Source organism: Pristiophorus japonicus, chromosome 18, assembly GCF_044704955.1.
Source record: "Pristiophorus japonicus isolate sPriJap1 chromosome 18, sPriJap1.hap1, whole genome shotgun sequence".
NCBI classification, from domain to species: domain Eukaryota; kingdom Metazoa; phylum Chordata; class Chondrichthyes; family Pristiophoridae; genus Pristiophorus; species Pristiophorus japonicus.
The window spans coordinates 73,061,331-73,076,596 of NC_091994.1; the positions used below are offsets into that span (position 1 = coordinate 73,061,331).

Below are 15,266 nucleotides of genomic sequence, written 5' to 3' on the forward strand. Positions count from 1 at the left end.
TTTTGAACCACTCCAAAAGCAGGATTCCGTCCATGCCACAGCACTAAAACGACCCTTATCAAAGTCTTAAATGACATCCTATGTGACTGTGACCATAGTGCACTATCCCTCTTCATCCTTCTCTATCTGTCTTCAGCCCTCGACAGTTGGCCACACCATCCTCCTCCAACACTACTCCTCCGTTGTGCAGCTGTGTGGGGTTGCCCTCACCTCGTTCCATTCCTTTCTGTCCAGTCATAGTCAGAGAATCTCCTGCAATGGCTTCCCTTCCTGCTCCCGCACTGTTACCTCAAGGCCCTCCCATTTCTCATCTGCATGCTGTCCCTCCGCGATATTATCCGAAAACACATTAGATTCCAGATGTACGCTGACGACACCCACAGCTCTACCTCACCACCACCTCTCTCTACTCCTCCACTGCTTCCGATTTGTCAAGCTGCTTGTTCGACAGTCAGTACTGGATGCGCACAAATTTCCTCCAATTAAATATTAAGAGGACTAAAACCATTGTCTTCTTTAATTAAATCCAATTTTATTAAAGGCTTCTTTTTTCAAGTTAGCTTTAATGGTGAAATCAATGGAGGCAGGTGTACACAATAATCCACACTGGCCAAAGACAGTTAGAAAGGACCTGGTGAGAGAGTAGAGGCTGATGGGCGTATGGCAAGTGGACAAGATCTGGTGGGCAAGTTAGAAGCACAACCACAAACTCCGTTTCCTAGCCACAGATTCCATTCCTCCTCCCTGGCCACTGTCCGAGGCTAAACTGGACTATTCACAACCTCGTCACCCTATTTGACCCTGAGCTGAGCTTCCAACCCCATATCCTCCCAATCACCAAGACTGTCTAATTTTACCTTAAATATCGTCGGGTTCTGCCCCTGCAACCTTCATCCATGCTTTTGTTACCTCCAAATTCGACCATTCCAATGCTCTCCTGGCCGGCCTCCCATCTTTCACCCTCCATTAACTCAAGCTCTCCAGAATTCTGCTGCCTGTATCCTAACTCGCACCAAGTCCTGTTCATACATTACCCCTATACTGGCTCCCGGTCCAGCAATGCTTCGATTTTAAAATTCTCATTCTGGTGTTCAAATCCCTCCATGGCCTCAACTCGCCCTATCTCTATAACCTCCTCCAGCCCTACAACCCTCCGAGATCTCTGCATTCCTCCAATTCTGGCCTCTTGCGCATGCTTGATTTCCTTTGCTCCGCTATTGGTGGCTGTGCCTTCAGCTGCCCAAGTCCTAAATTCTGGAATTCCCTCTCTAAACCTCCGTCTCTCTCTCCTTCTTCAAATAGTTCCTTAAAACCTTGCTCTTTTAACAAGCTTTTGATCACATGTCCTAATATCTCTATGTGGTTCGGTGCCAAACTTTGTCTGATAACGCTTCTTGGGACGTTTTTACTATATTAAAGATGCTATATGCGCAACTTGTTGCTGTTGTAATAAGTTCCATTAGTTCGTAGATATAGATTTGTGCCAGTGGAAAGATTAAGTGGACACGTTGCCATTTTTCTTACCATGGGTGGTTCCTGCATTGAACCGTCATCCTTGACATCCTGTTTGGAGATGTTGGATGCTGCAGCACAGAGCTCCCTATTCCTAATACGTGCTGAACGGCGAATTCCAACCTTAAACAAGATGTTTGGTAAATTTATTATAACCGAAGCAATACTTTACCAAGGTATATCTGCATACTATACATCTACATATGTCAGAAAACACTCAAGGTTAATCTGTGATAATACAAGATTTGAGAAGCACATACAGATTTTATCCTGAAACAGTAATTGCGGATGCATTGTACAAGTCGAATCTCTCTGGTCCGGGACTCTCTGATCCGGAAACAGCCGTGGTTCAGCATTAGTGCAGAACTGTTGCTTTCCTGGGCCTGGGCTGGGAGCTCACTGTTGAGCGCTCCAGCGATGCTCAGTATCTCACTCTGCTTCCTCATTGTGGAATTGTAGGATTTGACGGCGCAGTGAAGGGGTGTCAGAGCCGAGACAGACAGAGAAATGCCGAATCACCAACATTCCCTGCCTCTCCTCACTCACTCAGCGATCACCAGCATTGACCTCCCGTGGTTCAGAAAATTCCGTGTTTCAGCACCAGTCAGGTCTCAAGGGTGCCGGACCAGAGAGGTTCAACCTATACAATATAACTTTAGCATCAGCAAGAAGTGAACCTCTCGATTTTTAAATATTGCATGAGTGAGTTGTTCCTATTCAACCACTTGCCCCTGGTCCCCATAACAAAGCCAAAATATTTGATGGAGGTGCCTTTTGTTAGGTCTATGGCCTGCGGTGTCAAATGGCCATATTTTGTCACCTTCTCATCCCATGCATTTTCAAGCATCATGTTGTTGTCTTCCCACCTGACAGTGACATCTACTACCGCGATTTCTGATTCCTTCTTGAATATAATATTGGGTTTTCATAGAGCACCGTAAGGTGAGGTGATCCTTGGTTCTACGAATGATGTCCATCCATATTGGCCCACCAGGTCTTTTAGGCGGTCTAGGATCTTATTATGGCGCTTTATTGTAACATTCTTGATTGCTGGCACCTCCCAGAGATATGGGCTCAGGTCTCTCTTGCTCAGTCACATTTCCTACAGGTTTTAATCAATGTTAGCTCGACCATAGCAGAGTGTGCATCTGGTGGGATAGAGATTACATCTCAGTAACAACCCTTTGATAAATCGGGATTGTGTTAGGCCATGGAAGGAGATGGTCCATGAGTTGGAGATCCTGTCCTTCTGGTAATATCGGATGCCGAAGCCTTGGTCTGGGATGTTCACCCACCTTTCAAACTCCCATTCCCTCCAGCTTTTATACCAGTTCCTAGGTTTGATTTTGCTGCCTGTGGCCAAGGCGTCTTCAGGGCCGAGGGCCAGGTTGCTGCCTAACTTTCCTTTCAGGAACTCCTCCAGCTCCCCGAGGGCCTTCAGGTTCCTGAGTTTGGAAATTATGTTGTACTTTCGCGATAGAATTTAAAGGATGACTGGATCACTTCATCGCCAGACAGCTCCTGCGCCTTGAACTTTCTGATGACGGCTGATGTGATTTGGTCGACCCAGGCCACCATCCCTGTTGGCAGAGCACAGGATTCCGTCAGCAACGTCAGCTGGAAGTGTAGTATTTCCTTCACGGCCTTTTTAATTAGTTGATCAAGCATTGTAAGGGTATTTTGAGAGGCCTCCGCAAGGATAAGGTGATGGGAAATCCTAGGAATTATGTGCATTTTCAGAAGCTCAAGTTTTTGCGTGGGCTTTAGTTTGGCTTCTTTCAAGTATATCGGCCCAGTTGTCATCGGCAACACCCACCCATGGATCTATCCGAGCACCCAGGTACTTCTCCGTTTCTCCAGGGGGGCATATAGCATATGGGAACTCCGGGGGGGGCGGGGGGGGGGGGGGGGAGGAGAGTGGAATGTAGCATACGGAGTTCCCATTAAGCTACCAATTCTCACAGTGGTTATATAGGAAGGTCTTAACCTTACATACAAAGTGGAACCCAGCAGTCTTCTTAGGGTTCATATTTAATCCCACATTCTCAGAATGATTGTTCTATGTGTCGAGGGGTGTCTCACAGGGTGCTGTATCCTGTGCCGGACCTGTAACATGGTGGGTTGGTCAGAGTGGGCGATAGCCTCGGCGGCTAATGCTGTCATTTCCGCTCTTTCAGCCGCTTTCCGGAGGGCACGGCGTTTGTCTGAAATCTGTTACTTTTGGATTTCAGAATGCTGCCTATTTCTTTGTTTATATTACGGTAGCCCTGGGACTGTATTTCCAGTTTTGCAAGTAAAGTTGTTTCCTCCTCCTCCTCCTCCGACCACAGGTAGTCTTTTCTACCAGGTTTTTTTATGGGAGATGAGAGCTCTTATTCATTTCTCATTCTTTATGGTAGGATGCTCATGTCTCTCGTGCTGGCTGAGGCCACCTTGGGTAGAGAATTTGGCCTCACATCCCTCGCACGAGAAACTGCCTTCTAGCTCAGGCGGCCCCGTGTCTTTTCATTTGGCGAAATGGCAGGCGATGAATCTGTATTCGCCAGATTTACTGCATTTGGCGACTATGGTCTTAAAAGACTTGAGTTGGTGTTTGTTCTGGAGGTGGACTCTGAACAACCAGATGGTTTGATATGCCTCGTTACAAACTTGGCAGAACAAGCAGTCGGTGGGGCAATAGATTGTGATGCCTACTGGGCTATCACAGTCGCAAGATGGCTCTATCCTAGCACCCTCATCGTGTGTACCGGGATCCGAAGGAGGACCAATTGAAACCGTTTCGGCCTCCGATCCCTTGGAGTGCATAAAGGCTTTGTTGATCAAATGTTTGGGTGCAGATGCCGTTGGTCGTGATAAATAAATGGGGTCCTGTTCATCCGCATCTCCATCGTCTTCACCTGTTGGCGTGCCCTTTACGACATTCTTGCCATTCTTGCAACATAAGTACGTCTCGATTTTAAAAATATTAAAACTTTCCGGCACTTTAATTTCAGGATACTGTATATTATACAGTTAAAAAGTTAGTATCAATATCTTTCAAAGTCCAATTTTATCCCCAACTCTTGTGCAACAATTTCAATCTGTCCTCGTCATATTCTCTGATCAGGTTTCACTGTGTATCATTCAGGAGGATCACTTCCACAATCATTCATGTAACAGATGTTACGAGTTATGAAGTGTCAATATCTTTCACAGTATGTTCCAATATTTTTATTATGCATCAAGCTTTTTACAAATTGTGCGCGTCTGATGGGAATTGAAAACAAAATGACCTGCAACATTTTGCACTTTGATTAAATTTTAAGTGTTAAAGTAAAGAAAGCACTCATTTTTTTTGTTACAATATAATTAAAAAGTTACAAAAGGTAATATAGAATCATAGAAGTTTACAGCACGGAAGGAGGCCATTTCGGCCCATTGTGTCCATGCCGGCCAACAAGAGGCTAACCAGCCTAATCCCTCTTTCCAGCTCTCGGTCCGTAACCCTGCAGGTTACGGCACTTCAGGAACACATCCAAATACTTTTTAAATATGGTAAGGGTTTCTGCCTCTACCACCCTTTCAGGTGGTGATTACCAGACCCCCATAACTCTCTGCGTGAAGAAATTTCCCCTCAAATCCCCTCTAAACCGTCTACCAATTACTTTAAATGTATGCCCCCTAGTTGTTGACCCCTCTGCTAAGGGAAATAGGTCCTTTCTATCCACTATACCTAGGCCTCTCATAATTTTATACAACTCAATGAGGTCTCCCCTCAGTCTCCTGTGTTCCAATGAAAACAAATCCAGCCTATCTAATCTGTCCTCATAGCTTAGATTCTCCACTCCCGGCAACATCCTCATAAATCTCCTCTGTACCTCCCCAGTGCAATCACGTCATTCCTGTAATGCGGTGACCAGAACTGCACGCAGTACTCCAGCTGTGGCCGAACCAGTGTTTTATACAGTTCAAGCATAAAACCCCGCCCCTCCCCTCATATTCTATGCCTCGGCTAATAAAGGCAAACATTCCGTATGCCTTCATAACCACCTTATCTACCTGGCCTGCTAATTTCAGGGATCTATGGACATGCACTCCAAGGTCCCTTTGTTTCTCTACACTTCTCAGTGTCCTACCATTTAATGTGTATTCCCTTTCCTTGTTAGCCCTCCAAAAATGCATTACCTCACACTTCTCTGGATTAAATTCCACTTGCCACTGTTCTGCCCACCTGACTAAGTTGATTGATATCTTCCCGCAGTCAGCAGCTTTCTTCATCATTATCAACCACACAGCCGACTTTAGTATCATCTGCAAACTTCTTAATCATACCCCCTATATTTAAGTCTAGATCGTTGACGTGTATCACAAAAAGCAAGGGACCTAGTACTGAGCCCTGCGGAACCCCATCAATAATGTTCAGAGCCTTGGGGTTGGTGAGACACAGGTGTGGGCCTGCAGTTCCCCATACCCATCATAGGTAATCCCTCGGAATCAAGGAAGACTTGCTTCCACTCTAAAAATGAGTCCTTAAGTCACTGAACAGTCCAATACAAGAACCACAGTCCCTGTCACAGGTGGGACAGATAGCCGTTGAGAGAAAGGGTGGGTGGGACTGGTTTGTCGCACACTCTTTCCGCTGCCTGCGCTTGATTTCTGCATGCTCTCGGCGATGAGACTCGAGGTGCTCAGCGCTCTCCTGGATGCACTTCCTCCACTTAGGGCGGTCTTTGGCCAGGGACTCCCAGGTGTCGGTGGGGATGTTGCACTTTATCAGGGAGGCTTTGAGGGTGTCCTTGTAACGTTTCCTCTGGCCACCTTTGACTCGCTTGTCGTGAAGGAGTTCCGAGTAGAGCGCTTGCTTTGGGAGCCTCGTGTCTGGCATGCGGACAATATGGCCTGCCCAATGGAGCTGATCAAGTGTGGTCAGTGCTTCAATGCTGGGGATGTTGGCCTGGTCGAGGACGTTAACGTTGGTGCGTCTGTTCTCCCCATACAGAAAGATTCTGATCTATCGCAGGGTGTTAACTACCTCAACATAAGTGAAGCATAACAAGTTGGTAGACCAGTGTACATGTTGGTACAGTATCTTATTCATAATTCTCTCAGCCAATTTAGCTCCTCTCCATCCGAGATGTTGTCTCCTTGTTGAGCTATGGTTGCATGGCTGTTAGGTGCTCTCTGACACCTTGCTCAATTATTCACGTTAACCTCGACAGTAAGTGCCAAAAGGCTATTGAACTAGTGAGGATATCACAGCAGAATCAGAATCCATCCTCACCCAATATCCACGCATGTACAATGATCGTGAGTGAAAAGCCAGGCTGATTTTCTTTTCTGTGACCCACAGGAGTTGAAGTCAACTATAATGTCCCCATTACCACTTTGGTTTAGATCAGCTAAATCCCACCAGCATGAGAATTGAACATGGGGCCTTCCTGGACTGTAAGTGCATTGCAAAAGATACAGGCAAGTAGCCAAAAACTGTAGCAAATTTGCAAATAAAAATAAAACATGAATAGTCAACAGTGCAATGTTTCTTTTGGAGCTCATCTTGTACAATATATTTTAAAACTCTTTATTCTCCCTTTTTTTCTTCATACATATTTTCCCTGTGGAGAATCCCAGTTGTGAGGCCAGAGAAACTGCTGCCAGATCTCCATTTAGTCATTTTTCAACACCACTAGAAAAAGTGAGCAAAAGTGACCCAGTGTAGAATCTTCCTCAGATTTCCTAACTGCAGAAGTGTGCCAACATTTGGAGGTGGACTATTAACCCATTACAACTATAAGCAGGTATCAGTCTCGAATTGATATCAATGGTATAATATTGCCTTTCCAGTGTATCATTGTGTTTGATAATGCCATCTCGGTCAATAATATATTAGGCTGATCCAAGCCCTTATTAGAAATCACTGTGTTTGCGTGCAAGTGTCCTTATGGAATTTGGTACGATTCCCAGCAGTTTGATCTCCCAATCAGCTGATTAAAACAAACACCAATCATGTGTACAGTAGTACCTTTCGCTAGAAATTTTTTTTATTATTTACACCCAGTGTAACTACATCCATCTGAAGATGTAGTTACAGATTTCATAGAAACATAGAAACATAGAAACATAGAAACATAGAAACATAGAAACATAGAAACATAGAAACATAGAAACATAGAAACATAGAAACATAGAAACATAGAAACATAGAAACATAGAAAATAGGTGCAGGAGCAGGCCATTCAGCCCTTCTAGCCTGCACCGCCATTCAATGAGTTCATGGCTGAACATGAAACTTCAGTACCCCCTTCCTGCTTTCTCGCCATAACCTTTGATCCCCTGAGTAGTAAGGACTTCATCTAACTCCCTTTTGAATATATTTAGTGAATTGGCCTCAACTACTTTCTGTGGTAGAGAATTCCACAGGTTCACCACTCTCTGGGTGAAGAAGTTTCTCCTCATCTCGGTCCTAAATGGCTTACCCCTTATCCTCAGACTGTGACCCCTGGTTCTGGACTTCCCCAACATTGGGAACATTCTTCCTGCATCTAACCGGTCTAAACCCGTCAGAATTTTAAACGTTTCCATGATGTCCCCTCTCATTCTTCTGAACTCCAGTGAATACAAGCCCAGTTGATCCAGTCTTTCTTGATAGGTCAGTCCCGCCATCCCGGGAATCAGTCTGGTGAATCTTCGCTGCACTCCCTCAATAGCAAGAATGTCCTTCCTCAAGTTAGGAGACCAAAACTGTACACAATACTCCAGGTGTGGCCTCACCAAGGCCCTGTACAACTGTAGCAACACCTCCCTGCCCCTGTACTCAAATCCCCTCGCTATGAAGGACAACATGCCATTTGCTTTCTTAACCGCCTGCTGTACCTGCATGCTAACCTTCAATGACTGATGTACCATGACACCCAGGTCTCGTTGCACCTTCCCTTTTCCTAATCTGTCACCATTCAGATAATAGTCTGTCTCTCTGTTTTTACCACCAAAGTGGATAACCTCACATTTATCCACATTATCCACATTATCTGCCATGCATTTGCCCACTCACCTAACCTATCCAAGTCACTCTGCAGCCTCATAGCATCCTCCTCGCAGCTCACACTGCCACCCAACTTAGTGTCATCCGCAAATTTGGAGATACTGCATTTAATCCCCTCGTCTAAATCATTAATGTACAGTGTAAACAGCTGGGGCCCCAGCACAGAACCTTGCGGCACCCCACTAGTCACTGCCTGCCATTCTGAAAAGTACCCGTTTACTCCTACTCTTTGCTTCCTGTCTGACAACCAGTTCTCAATCCACGTCAGCACACTACCCCCAATCCCATGTGCTTTAACTTTGCACATTAATCTCTTGTGTGGGACCTTGTCGAAAGCCTTCTGAAAGTCCAAATATACCACATCAACTGGTTCTCCTTTGTCCACTTTACTGGAAACATCCTCAAAATATTCCAGAAGATTTGTCAAGCATGATTTCCCTTTCACAAATCCATGCTGACTTGGACCTATCATGTCACCATTTTCCAGATGCACTGCTATGACATCCTTAATAATTGATTCCATCATTTTACCCACTACTGAGGTCAGGCTGACCGGTCTATAATTCCCTGTTTTCTCTCTCCCTCCTTTTTTAAAAAGTGGGGTTACATTGGCTACCCTCCACTCCATAGGAACTGATCCAGAGTCAATGGAATGTTGGAAAATGACTGTCAATGCATCCGCTATTTCCAAGGCCACCTCCTTAAGTACTCTGGGATGCAGTCCATCAGGCCCTGGGGATTTATCGGCCTTCAATCCCATCAATTTCCCCAACACAATTTCCCGACTAATAAAGATTTCCCTCAGTTCCCCCTCCTTACTAGACCCTTTGACCCCTTTTATATCCGGAAGGTTGTTTGTATCCTCCTTAGTGAATACTGAACCAAAGTACTTGTTCAATTGGTCTGCCATTTCTTTGTTCCCCGTTATGACTTCCCCTGATTCTGACTGCAGGGGACCTACGTTTGTCTTTACTAACCTTTTTCTCTTTACATATCTATAGAAACTTTTGCAATCCGCCTTAATGTTCCCTGCAAGCTTCTTCTCGTACTCCATTTTCCCTGCCCTAATCAAACCCTTTGTCCTCCTCTGCTGAGTTCTAAATTTCTCCCAGTCCCCAGGTTCGCTGCTATTTCTGGCCAATTTGTATGCCACTTCCTTGGCTTGAATACTATCCCTGATTTCGCTTGATAGCCACGGTTGAGCCACCTTCCCTTTTTTATTTTTACGCCAGACAGGAATGTACAATTGTTGTAATTCATCCATGCGGTCTCTAAATGTCTGCCATTGCCCATCCACAGTCAACCCCCTAAGTATCATTCGCCAATCTATCCTAGCCAATTCACGCCTCATACCTTCAAAGTTACCCTTCTTTAAGTTCTGGACCATGGTCTCTGAATTTACTGTTTCATTCTCCATCCTAATGCAGAATTCCACCATATTATGGTCACTCTTCCCCAACGGGCCTCGCACAATGAGATCGCTAATTAATCCTCTCTCATTACACAACACCAAGTCTAAGATGGCCTCCTCCCTAGTTGGTTCCTCGACATATTGGTCTAGAAAACCATCCCTTATGCACTCCAGGAAATCCTCCTCCACCGTATTGCTTCCAGTTTGGCTAGCCCAATCTATGTGCATATTAAAGTCACCCATTATAACTGCTACACCTTTATTGCATGCACCCCTAATTTCCTGTTTGATGCCCTCCCCAACATCCCTATTACTGTTTGGAGGTCTGTACACAACTCCTACTAACGTTTTTTGCCCTTTGGTGTTCTGCAGCTCTACCCATATAGATTCCACATCATCCAAGCTAATGTCTTTCCTAACTATTGCATTAATCTCCTCTTTAACCAGCAATGCTACCCCACCTCCTTTTCCTTTTATTCTATCCTTCCTGAATGTTGAATACCCCTGAATGTTGAGTTCCCAGCCCTGATCATCCTGGAGCCACGTCTCCGTAATCCCAATCACATCATATTTGTTAACATCTATTTGCACAATTAATTCATCCACCTTATTGCGGATACTCCTTGCATTAAGACACAAAGCCTTCAGGCTTGTTTTTTTTAACACCCTTTGTCCTTTTAGAATTTTGCTGTACAGTGGCCCTTTTTGTTCTTTGCCTTGGGTTTCTCTGCCCTCCACTTTTCCTCATCTCCTTTGTCTTTTGCTTTTGCCTCCTTTTTGTTTCCCTCTGGCTCCCTGCATTGGTTCCCATCCCCCTGCCATATTAGTTTAAATCCTCCCCAACAGCACTAGCAAACACTCCCCCTAGGACATTGGTTCTGGTCCTGCCCAGGTGCAGGCCGTGGTTTGTACTGGTCCCACCTCCCCCAGAACCGGTCTCAATGCCCCAGGAATTTGAATCCCTCCCTGCTGCACCACTGCTCAAGCCACGTATTCATCTGCGCTATCCTGCGATTCCTACTCTGACTATCACGTGGCACTGGTAGCAATCCCGAGATTACTACTTTTGAGGTCCTACTTTTTAATTTAGCTCCTAGCTCCTTAAATTCGTTTCGTAGGACCTCATCCCTTTTTTTACCTATGTCGTTGGTACCAATGTGCACCACGACAACTGGCTGTTCTCCCTCCCATTTCAGAACGTCCTGCACCCGCTCCGAGACATCCTTGACCCTTGCACCAGGGAGGCAACATACCATCCTGGAGTCTCGGTCGCGGCCGCAGAAACGCCTATCTCTTCCCCTCACCATTGAATCCCCTATCACTATTGCTGTCCCACTCTTTTTCTTGCCCTCCTGTGCAGCAGAGCCAGCCACGGTGCCATGAACTTGGCTGCTGCTGCCCTCCCCTGATGAGTCATTCCCCTCAACAGTACTCAACATACTATGGATATCTCTCATTCTAACTTTTTAATACGACTTCAATGAGGTTCAATCCAAAAATACATATATGTGTTGCTTGATTTTGTTGAAAAGACCTCCTATCAGTTGAATTATTTAATGACATAAGAATACAAGAACTTAAGAAATAGGAGCACGAGTAGGCAATTTGGCCCTTCGAGCCTGCTCCACCATTCAAGAAAGTCGTGGCCAATCTTCTACCTCAACTTCGCCTTCCTGCACTATTCCCATATCCCTTGATATCCAAAAATCTATCGATCTCTGCCTTGAATATACTCAACCTAATATAACCTGTTCCAAAGCTCAAATATATATTTTTCCAGAAGCACTAAAAGTTTGCTTGTGGTTCTGACAGTCACAACGGCATCTTACCTTCTGTTGACATTACCAATTGGAATTGCAGCAATGCTGTGGGGCAGCTATCTACACATGGATAATGAGAGGGCAGCCTGGTTGAAGGAATTCATTCCACAGTTGAAATGACCACATAAGTCATAATTCCTACAGGGTTGATCAGTCCACAATTGGAAGAAGACTTCATAAATTGTGGCATTCGTGTATTCATATATTTATTCCCAACACTGAGATTGACTGTTCCTGTGCCCCATAAACAATAATCCTATGCATATATGCCTGTGTTTAGAGCCTGGAGACTGGACTACGCTTTCACCTATGTCTGAGTTGTTATATTATATGTGTCACAAGAATAATTTCACAATTAAAAGACAATTAAGATATGCCCAGGATGCAGTCTTCCTCAATCCATTACATGTTAAAAATAAGGTTAGAAATCTCCTCTTTCATACAAGATATTTATATTTTCAAATTGTGCTTTTCTCTCGAAGGTGATGCAGATTCCCACTGTCTACAGGACGCCGCTGAGCTGGGATTCGCTTCAGGAGCATCAGTGAGTGCATATACAGCGGTTTCTGCAGATTGGCATCCTTTCTGATCCTGAGTGTCAAATAGAACCACTCAAACTGGGAAAATTCAACAGGCTACACAACAGAAACCGTTTGAATTCTTGCTTAACATGAAACATAATGTGGTTGGGGACAGAAGGAAGAAATATGTTCTTTCCATCATCCTTTAAAGTGGAATTATAAGATTATTTGAAGAAAAAAAGGATTGTTTCCCCATGTCTTGATGTGGCACTGAGTCTTGGAGACCAGGCTCAATCCCTGATCAGTGCAGAGTTAACTGTTCTCAACCAAGGCAGCGGTAAGGATGCTAAAATTAACCTCAGTTGGACTACGGAGGAGCAAAAAAATCAGATAGTGTTCCGACTCACAATCACTATCAAGTGATCCCTGCTGCAAAGGGTCCACATGTGGACACTGGCTGATGACAGGATAAGGCTTGGTTGTAATGGCTTCGACAAATGAATAGCTTGCTAACATGCTTCAGGCGGAACTTTCAACTTCGCGGGGGTGTAGATCGAGTGGTAGCTGCGCAGCTGGCCATAAATGCAAGTTGTTCTTGTTGTTACACATCCCGCTCAAATTTTGTTTCCATTTCAGGCAGCCAATCTGCGACTGGCTGTTTTACGTTGCCACCACCCCCACCCACCTAAATTGAAAGTTCTGCCCATTGTCTAAACTCACACTTCGTAAAATGCCTATGTGGGCAAAGTACTCAAAACTGCTAGTGCCCAAGAAACTGTACGCTGGCATAAAGTATCATTCGGAGAGAGCGAGAGACAAACTGGAGCGGGGCGTGGGTAAAATGAAAAGATTGTTTTGAATATAACAAAATGATTAGACAATCTTTCAGAGCATAATATGTGACTTCATGTTTATGTCTCACTCGCCTACTCACTGTTGAAAGCCTATCATCCCACTAGCTACTTTATTGTTTACACAAAGCACCTTTATGACATAATCTACACTCACATAGTCTTTCCTCAGACAACCCTGCTGGAATGGTTACAAACCACTTTCTTGGTGCCAAATATAAATGGAAAAAAGTGACTGGGCCTCAGCCCTCTGAGGACCACAGTAACCCTTCAGCACCAACACTAAAGTCGAGCGGTTTACAACTTCATTTTACTTTCAAACGGGGAAAAAAAAATCAGAAGTCTACTTCACAATATTCATCATTTGAAATGCAAATAAAACATATTTTGCAAATGCGTACAGGAAAAGGCCATTGAATAGAAGGATTTTTATTGGTTTAATTAGGACACACCCTTTCACATTAGCTGTCATTTGCACCTCAGACAAAAAAAACTCTGAGCGGACACAGACAGCAGAAACCGAGTCTGGAAGTCAAACTAAACACTTTAGTGGCACCTTCTGCTCGTGCCAATACTGGATAGCCACATTCTGACCGTAACAATTAGAATGTAACCTCCACAAACAGCCCTGTGGCAGTGTTGTTACCACCTCAGGGAGAGTTACCCTACCCTCAGTGTCAACCTGGCTGGAGTGCCACCCTCCCTGCTCCATGTAGAGAGGGCCAGCCGGTGGGAAGGGCAGAGCCCTGGACTGACTTCCTGACTCTTTGTGACTTATTTTAGACCCTCTGCAACAACAACAACAAAAAATGCTTACGCCAGTTGGGATTAAAGTGGGCTCTTGCAACACAAGAGTTACGCGTTTATTTTTAATGACATCTGCAAGTCTCGGTAGTTGGAAGGAGGCAGCGGCCGGAGTCCCAACTTTGTGAGGACAAAACACACTTTCAGGCTCGGGCTCCGGGCTCGCTTCACTCGCCGCCGCCGCACTGCAACTAACACACACCTGTGACCCGAAGGCCAGCGAGCTCCTTACCTGCTTGGTCTTCATCGTCAATTAAAAAATCCGCACCAGCGTGCCTCCCTTTTTTTGCACTCGCTCGCTCCAAACTGGGCTGCAACAAACATCGGAACTTTCAGCGCAGCCCAGCCTCAGCCACAACCGCTCGCCCAAAGCCGCCACCCGATTGGCCGACGCCTGCCAGCTTCCAATTCCCATTGGGCAACCCACATGTCCATCATTCCGGAAGGCACTGGGCCGCCGCCATCTTTGTGAAGGGTGGAAAATGTCACATAGTCGCTCTGCTTAAAGCTGACATGCACTGTACAACTATTTTAAGTTGGAACCATAAATCAAGTGCCCCCCTTATTAAAGGGGGTGGGGGAGGTGGGTGGCACTAAATCCGACAAATTAAACAAATTAAACTTTTTACCGTCAACTTAAATCGAATTAAAGTTTGTTTGGCAGGTGTTATGTATTGAATAAAGAGTCTAACCAGATACTGTGAACTCAAAGTAAAGTGTGACTTTAGTCTTTTATTACAGGTCCCCAGAGTGCTTCTCCAGCTTGTGAGGCCTCCTTAAGTACAGGTGCTCCCAAGGGTTTGTGGGATCCCTTGGGACTCCAGGGAATGTGCCCTCTGGTGGTTAAACAAGGTATTTACAGGTTTACATATATAACACCAAGGGTAATGATGCACTCCAGTCCCTTCCGGCGCCCACCTCTCGCGGAAGGCCGCGAGCGTGCCGGTGGACACCACGTGCTCCATCTCCAGGGACACCCTGGCTCGGATGTAACCGCGGAAGAGAGGCAGGCAGTCGGGCTCAACGACCCCCTCGACCGCCCATGCCTGGACCGGTTCATGGCCACTTTGGCCAGGCCCAGGAGCAATCTTACGAGGAGGCCTTCCAACCTGCCCGCTCTCCTCCGCACAGGGTTCCCAAAGATCAGGAGCGTGGGACTGAGGTGCAACCAGAATTTGAGGAGCAGCCTCTTCAAATAATGGAACAGGGACTCCAACCTGACACACTCCATATAAACATGGAACACGGACTCTTCTAGACCACAGAAATTTCAGGCGGCCTGGGAGTCCGTGAACCGACTTAAAAACCGATTGCACGGGACTGCCCCAT

General features: G+C 45.5%; 1 protein-coding gene across 3 annotated transcripts in view; it reads right to left on the minus strand.

The window, feature by feature from the left end:
• c18h1orf174 (chromosome 18 C1orf174 homolog) overlaps positions 1–14,294 on the minus strand; it is a 37,326-nt gene extending 23,032 nt beyond the window's left edge. For 2 of the 3 annotated variants that reach the window (XM_070860913.1, XM_070860912.1), the window contains exons 1-2: positions 14,170–14,294; positions 1,525–1,635 (exon numbers count right to left, since the gene is read on the minus strand). In XM_070860913.1, coding sequence (XP_070717014.1) covers positions 1,525–1,635; positions 14,170–14,184 — 126 coding nt within the window. In that variant the 5' untranslated portion in view covers positions 14,185–14,294. The remainder of the gene's footprint in view (positions 1–1,524; positions 1,636–14,169) is intronic. The other variant, XM_070860915.1, reaches the window with a different exon arrangement.
• Positions 14,295–15,266: the final 972 nt, after the last annotated feature.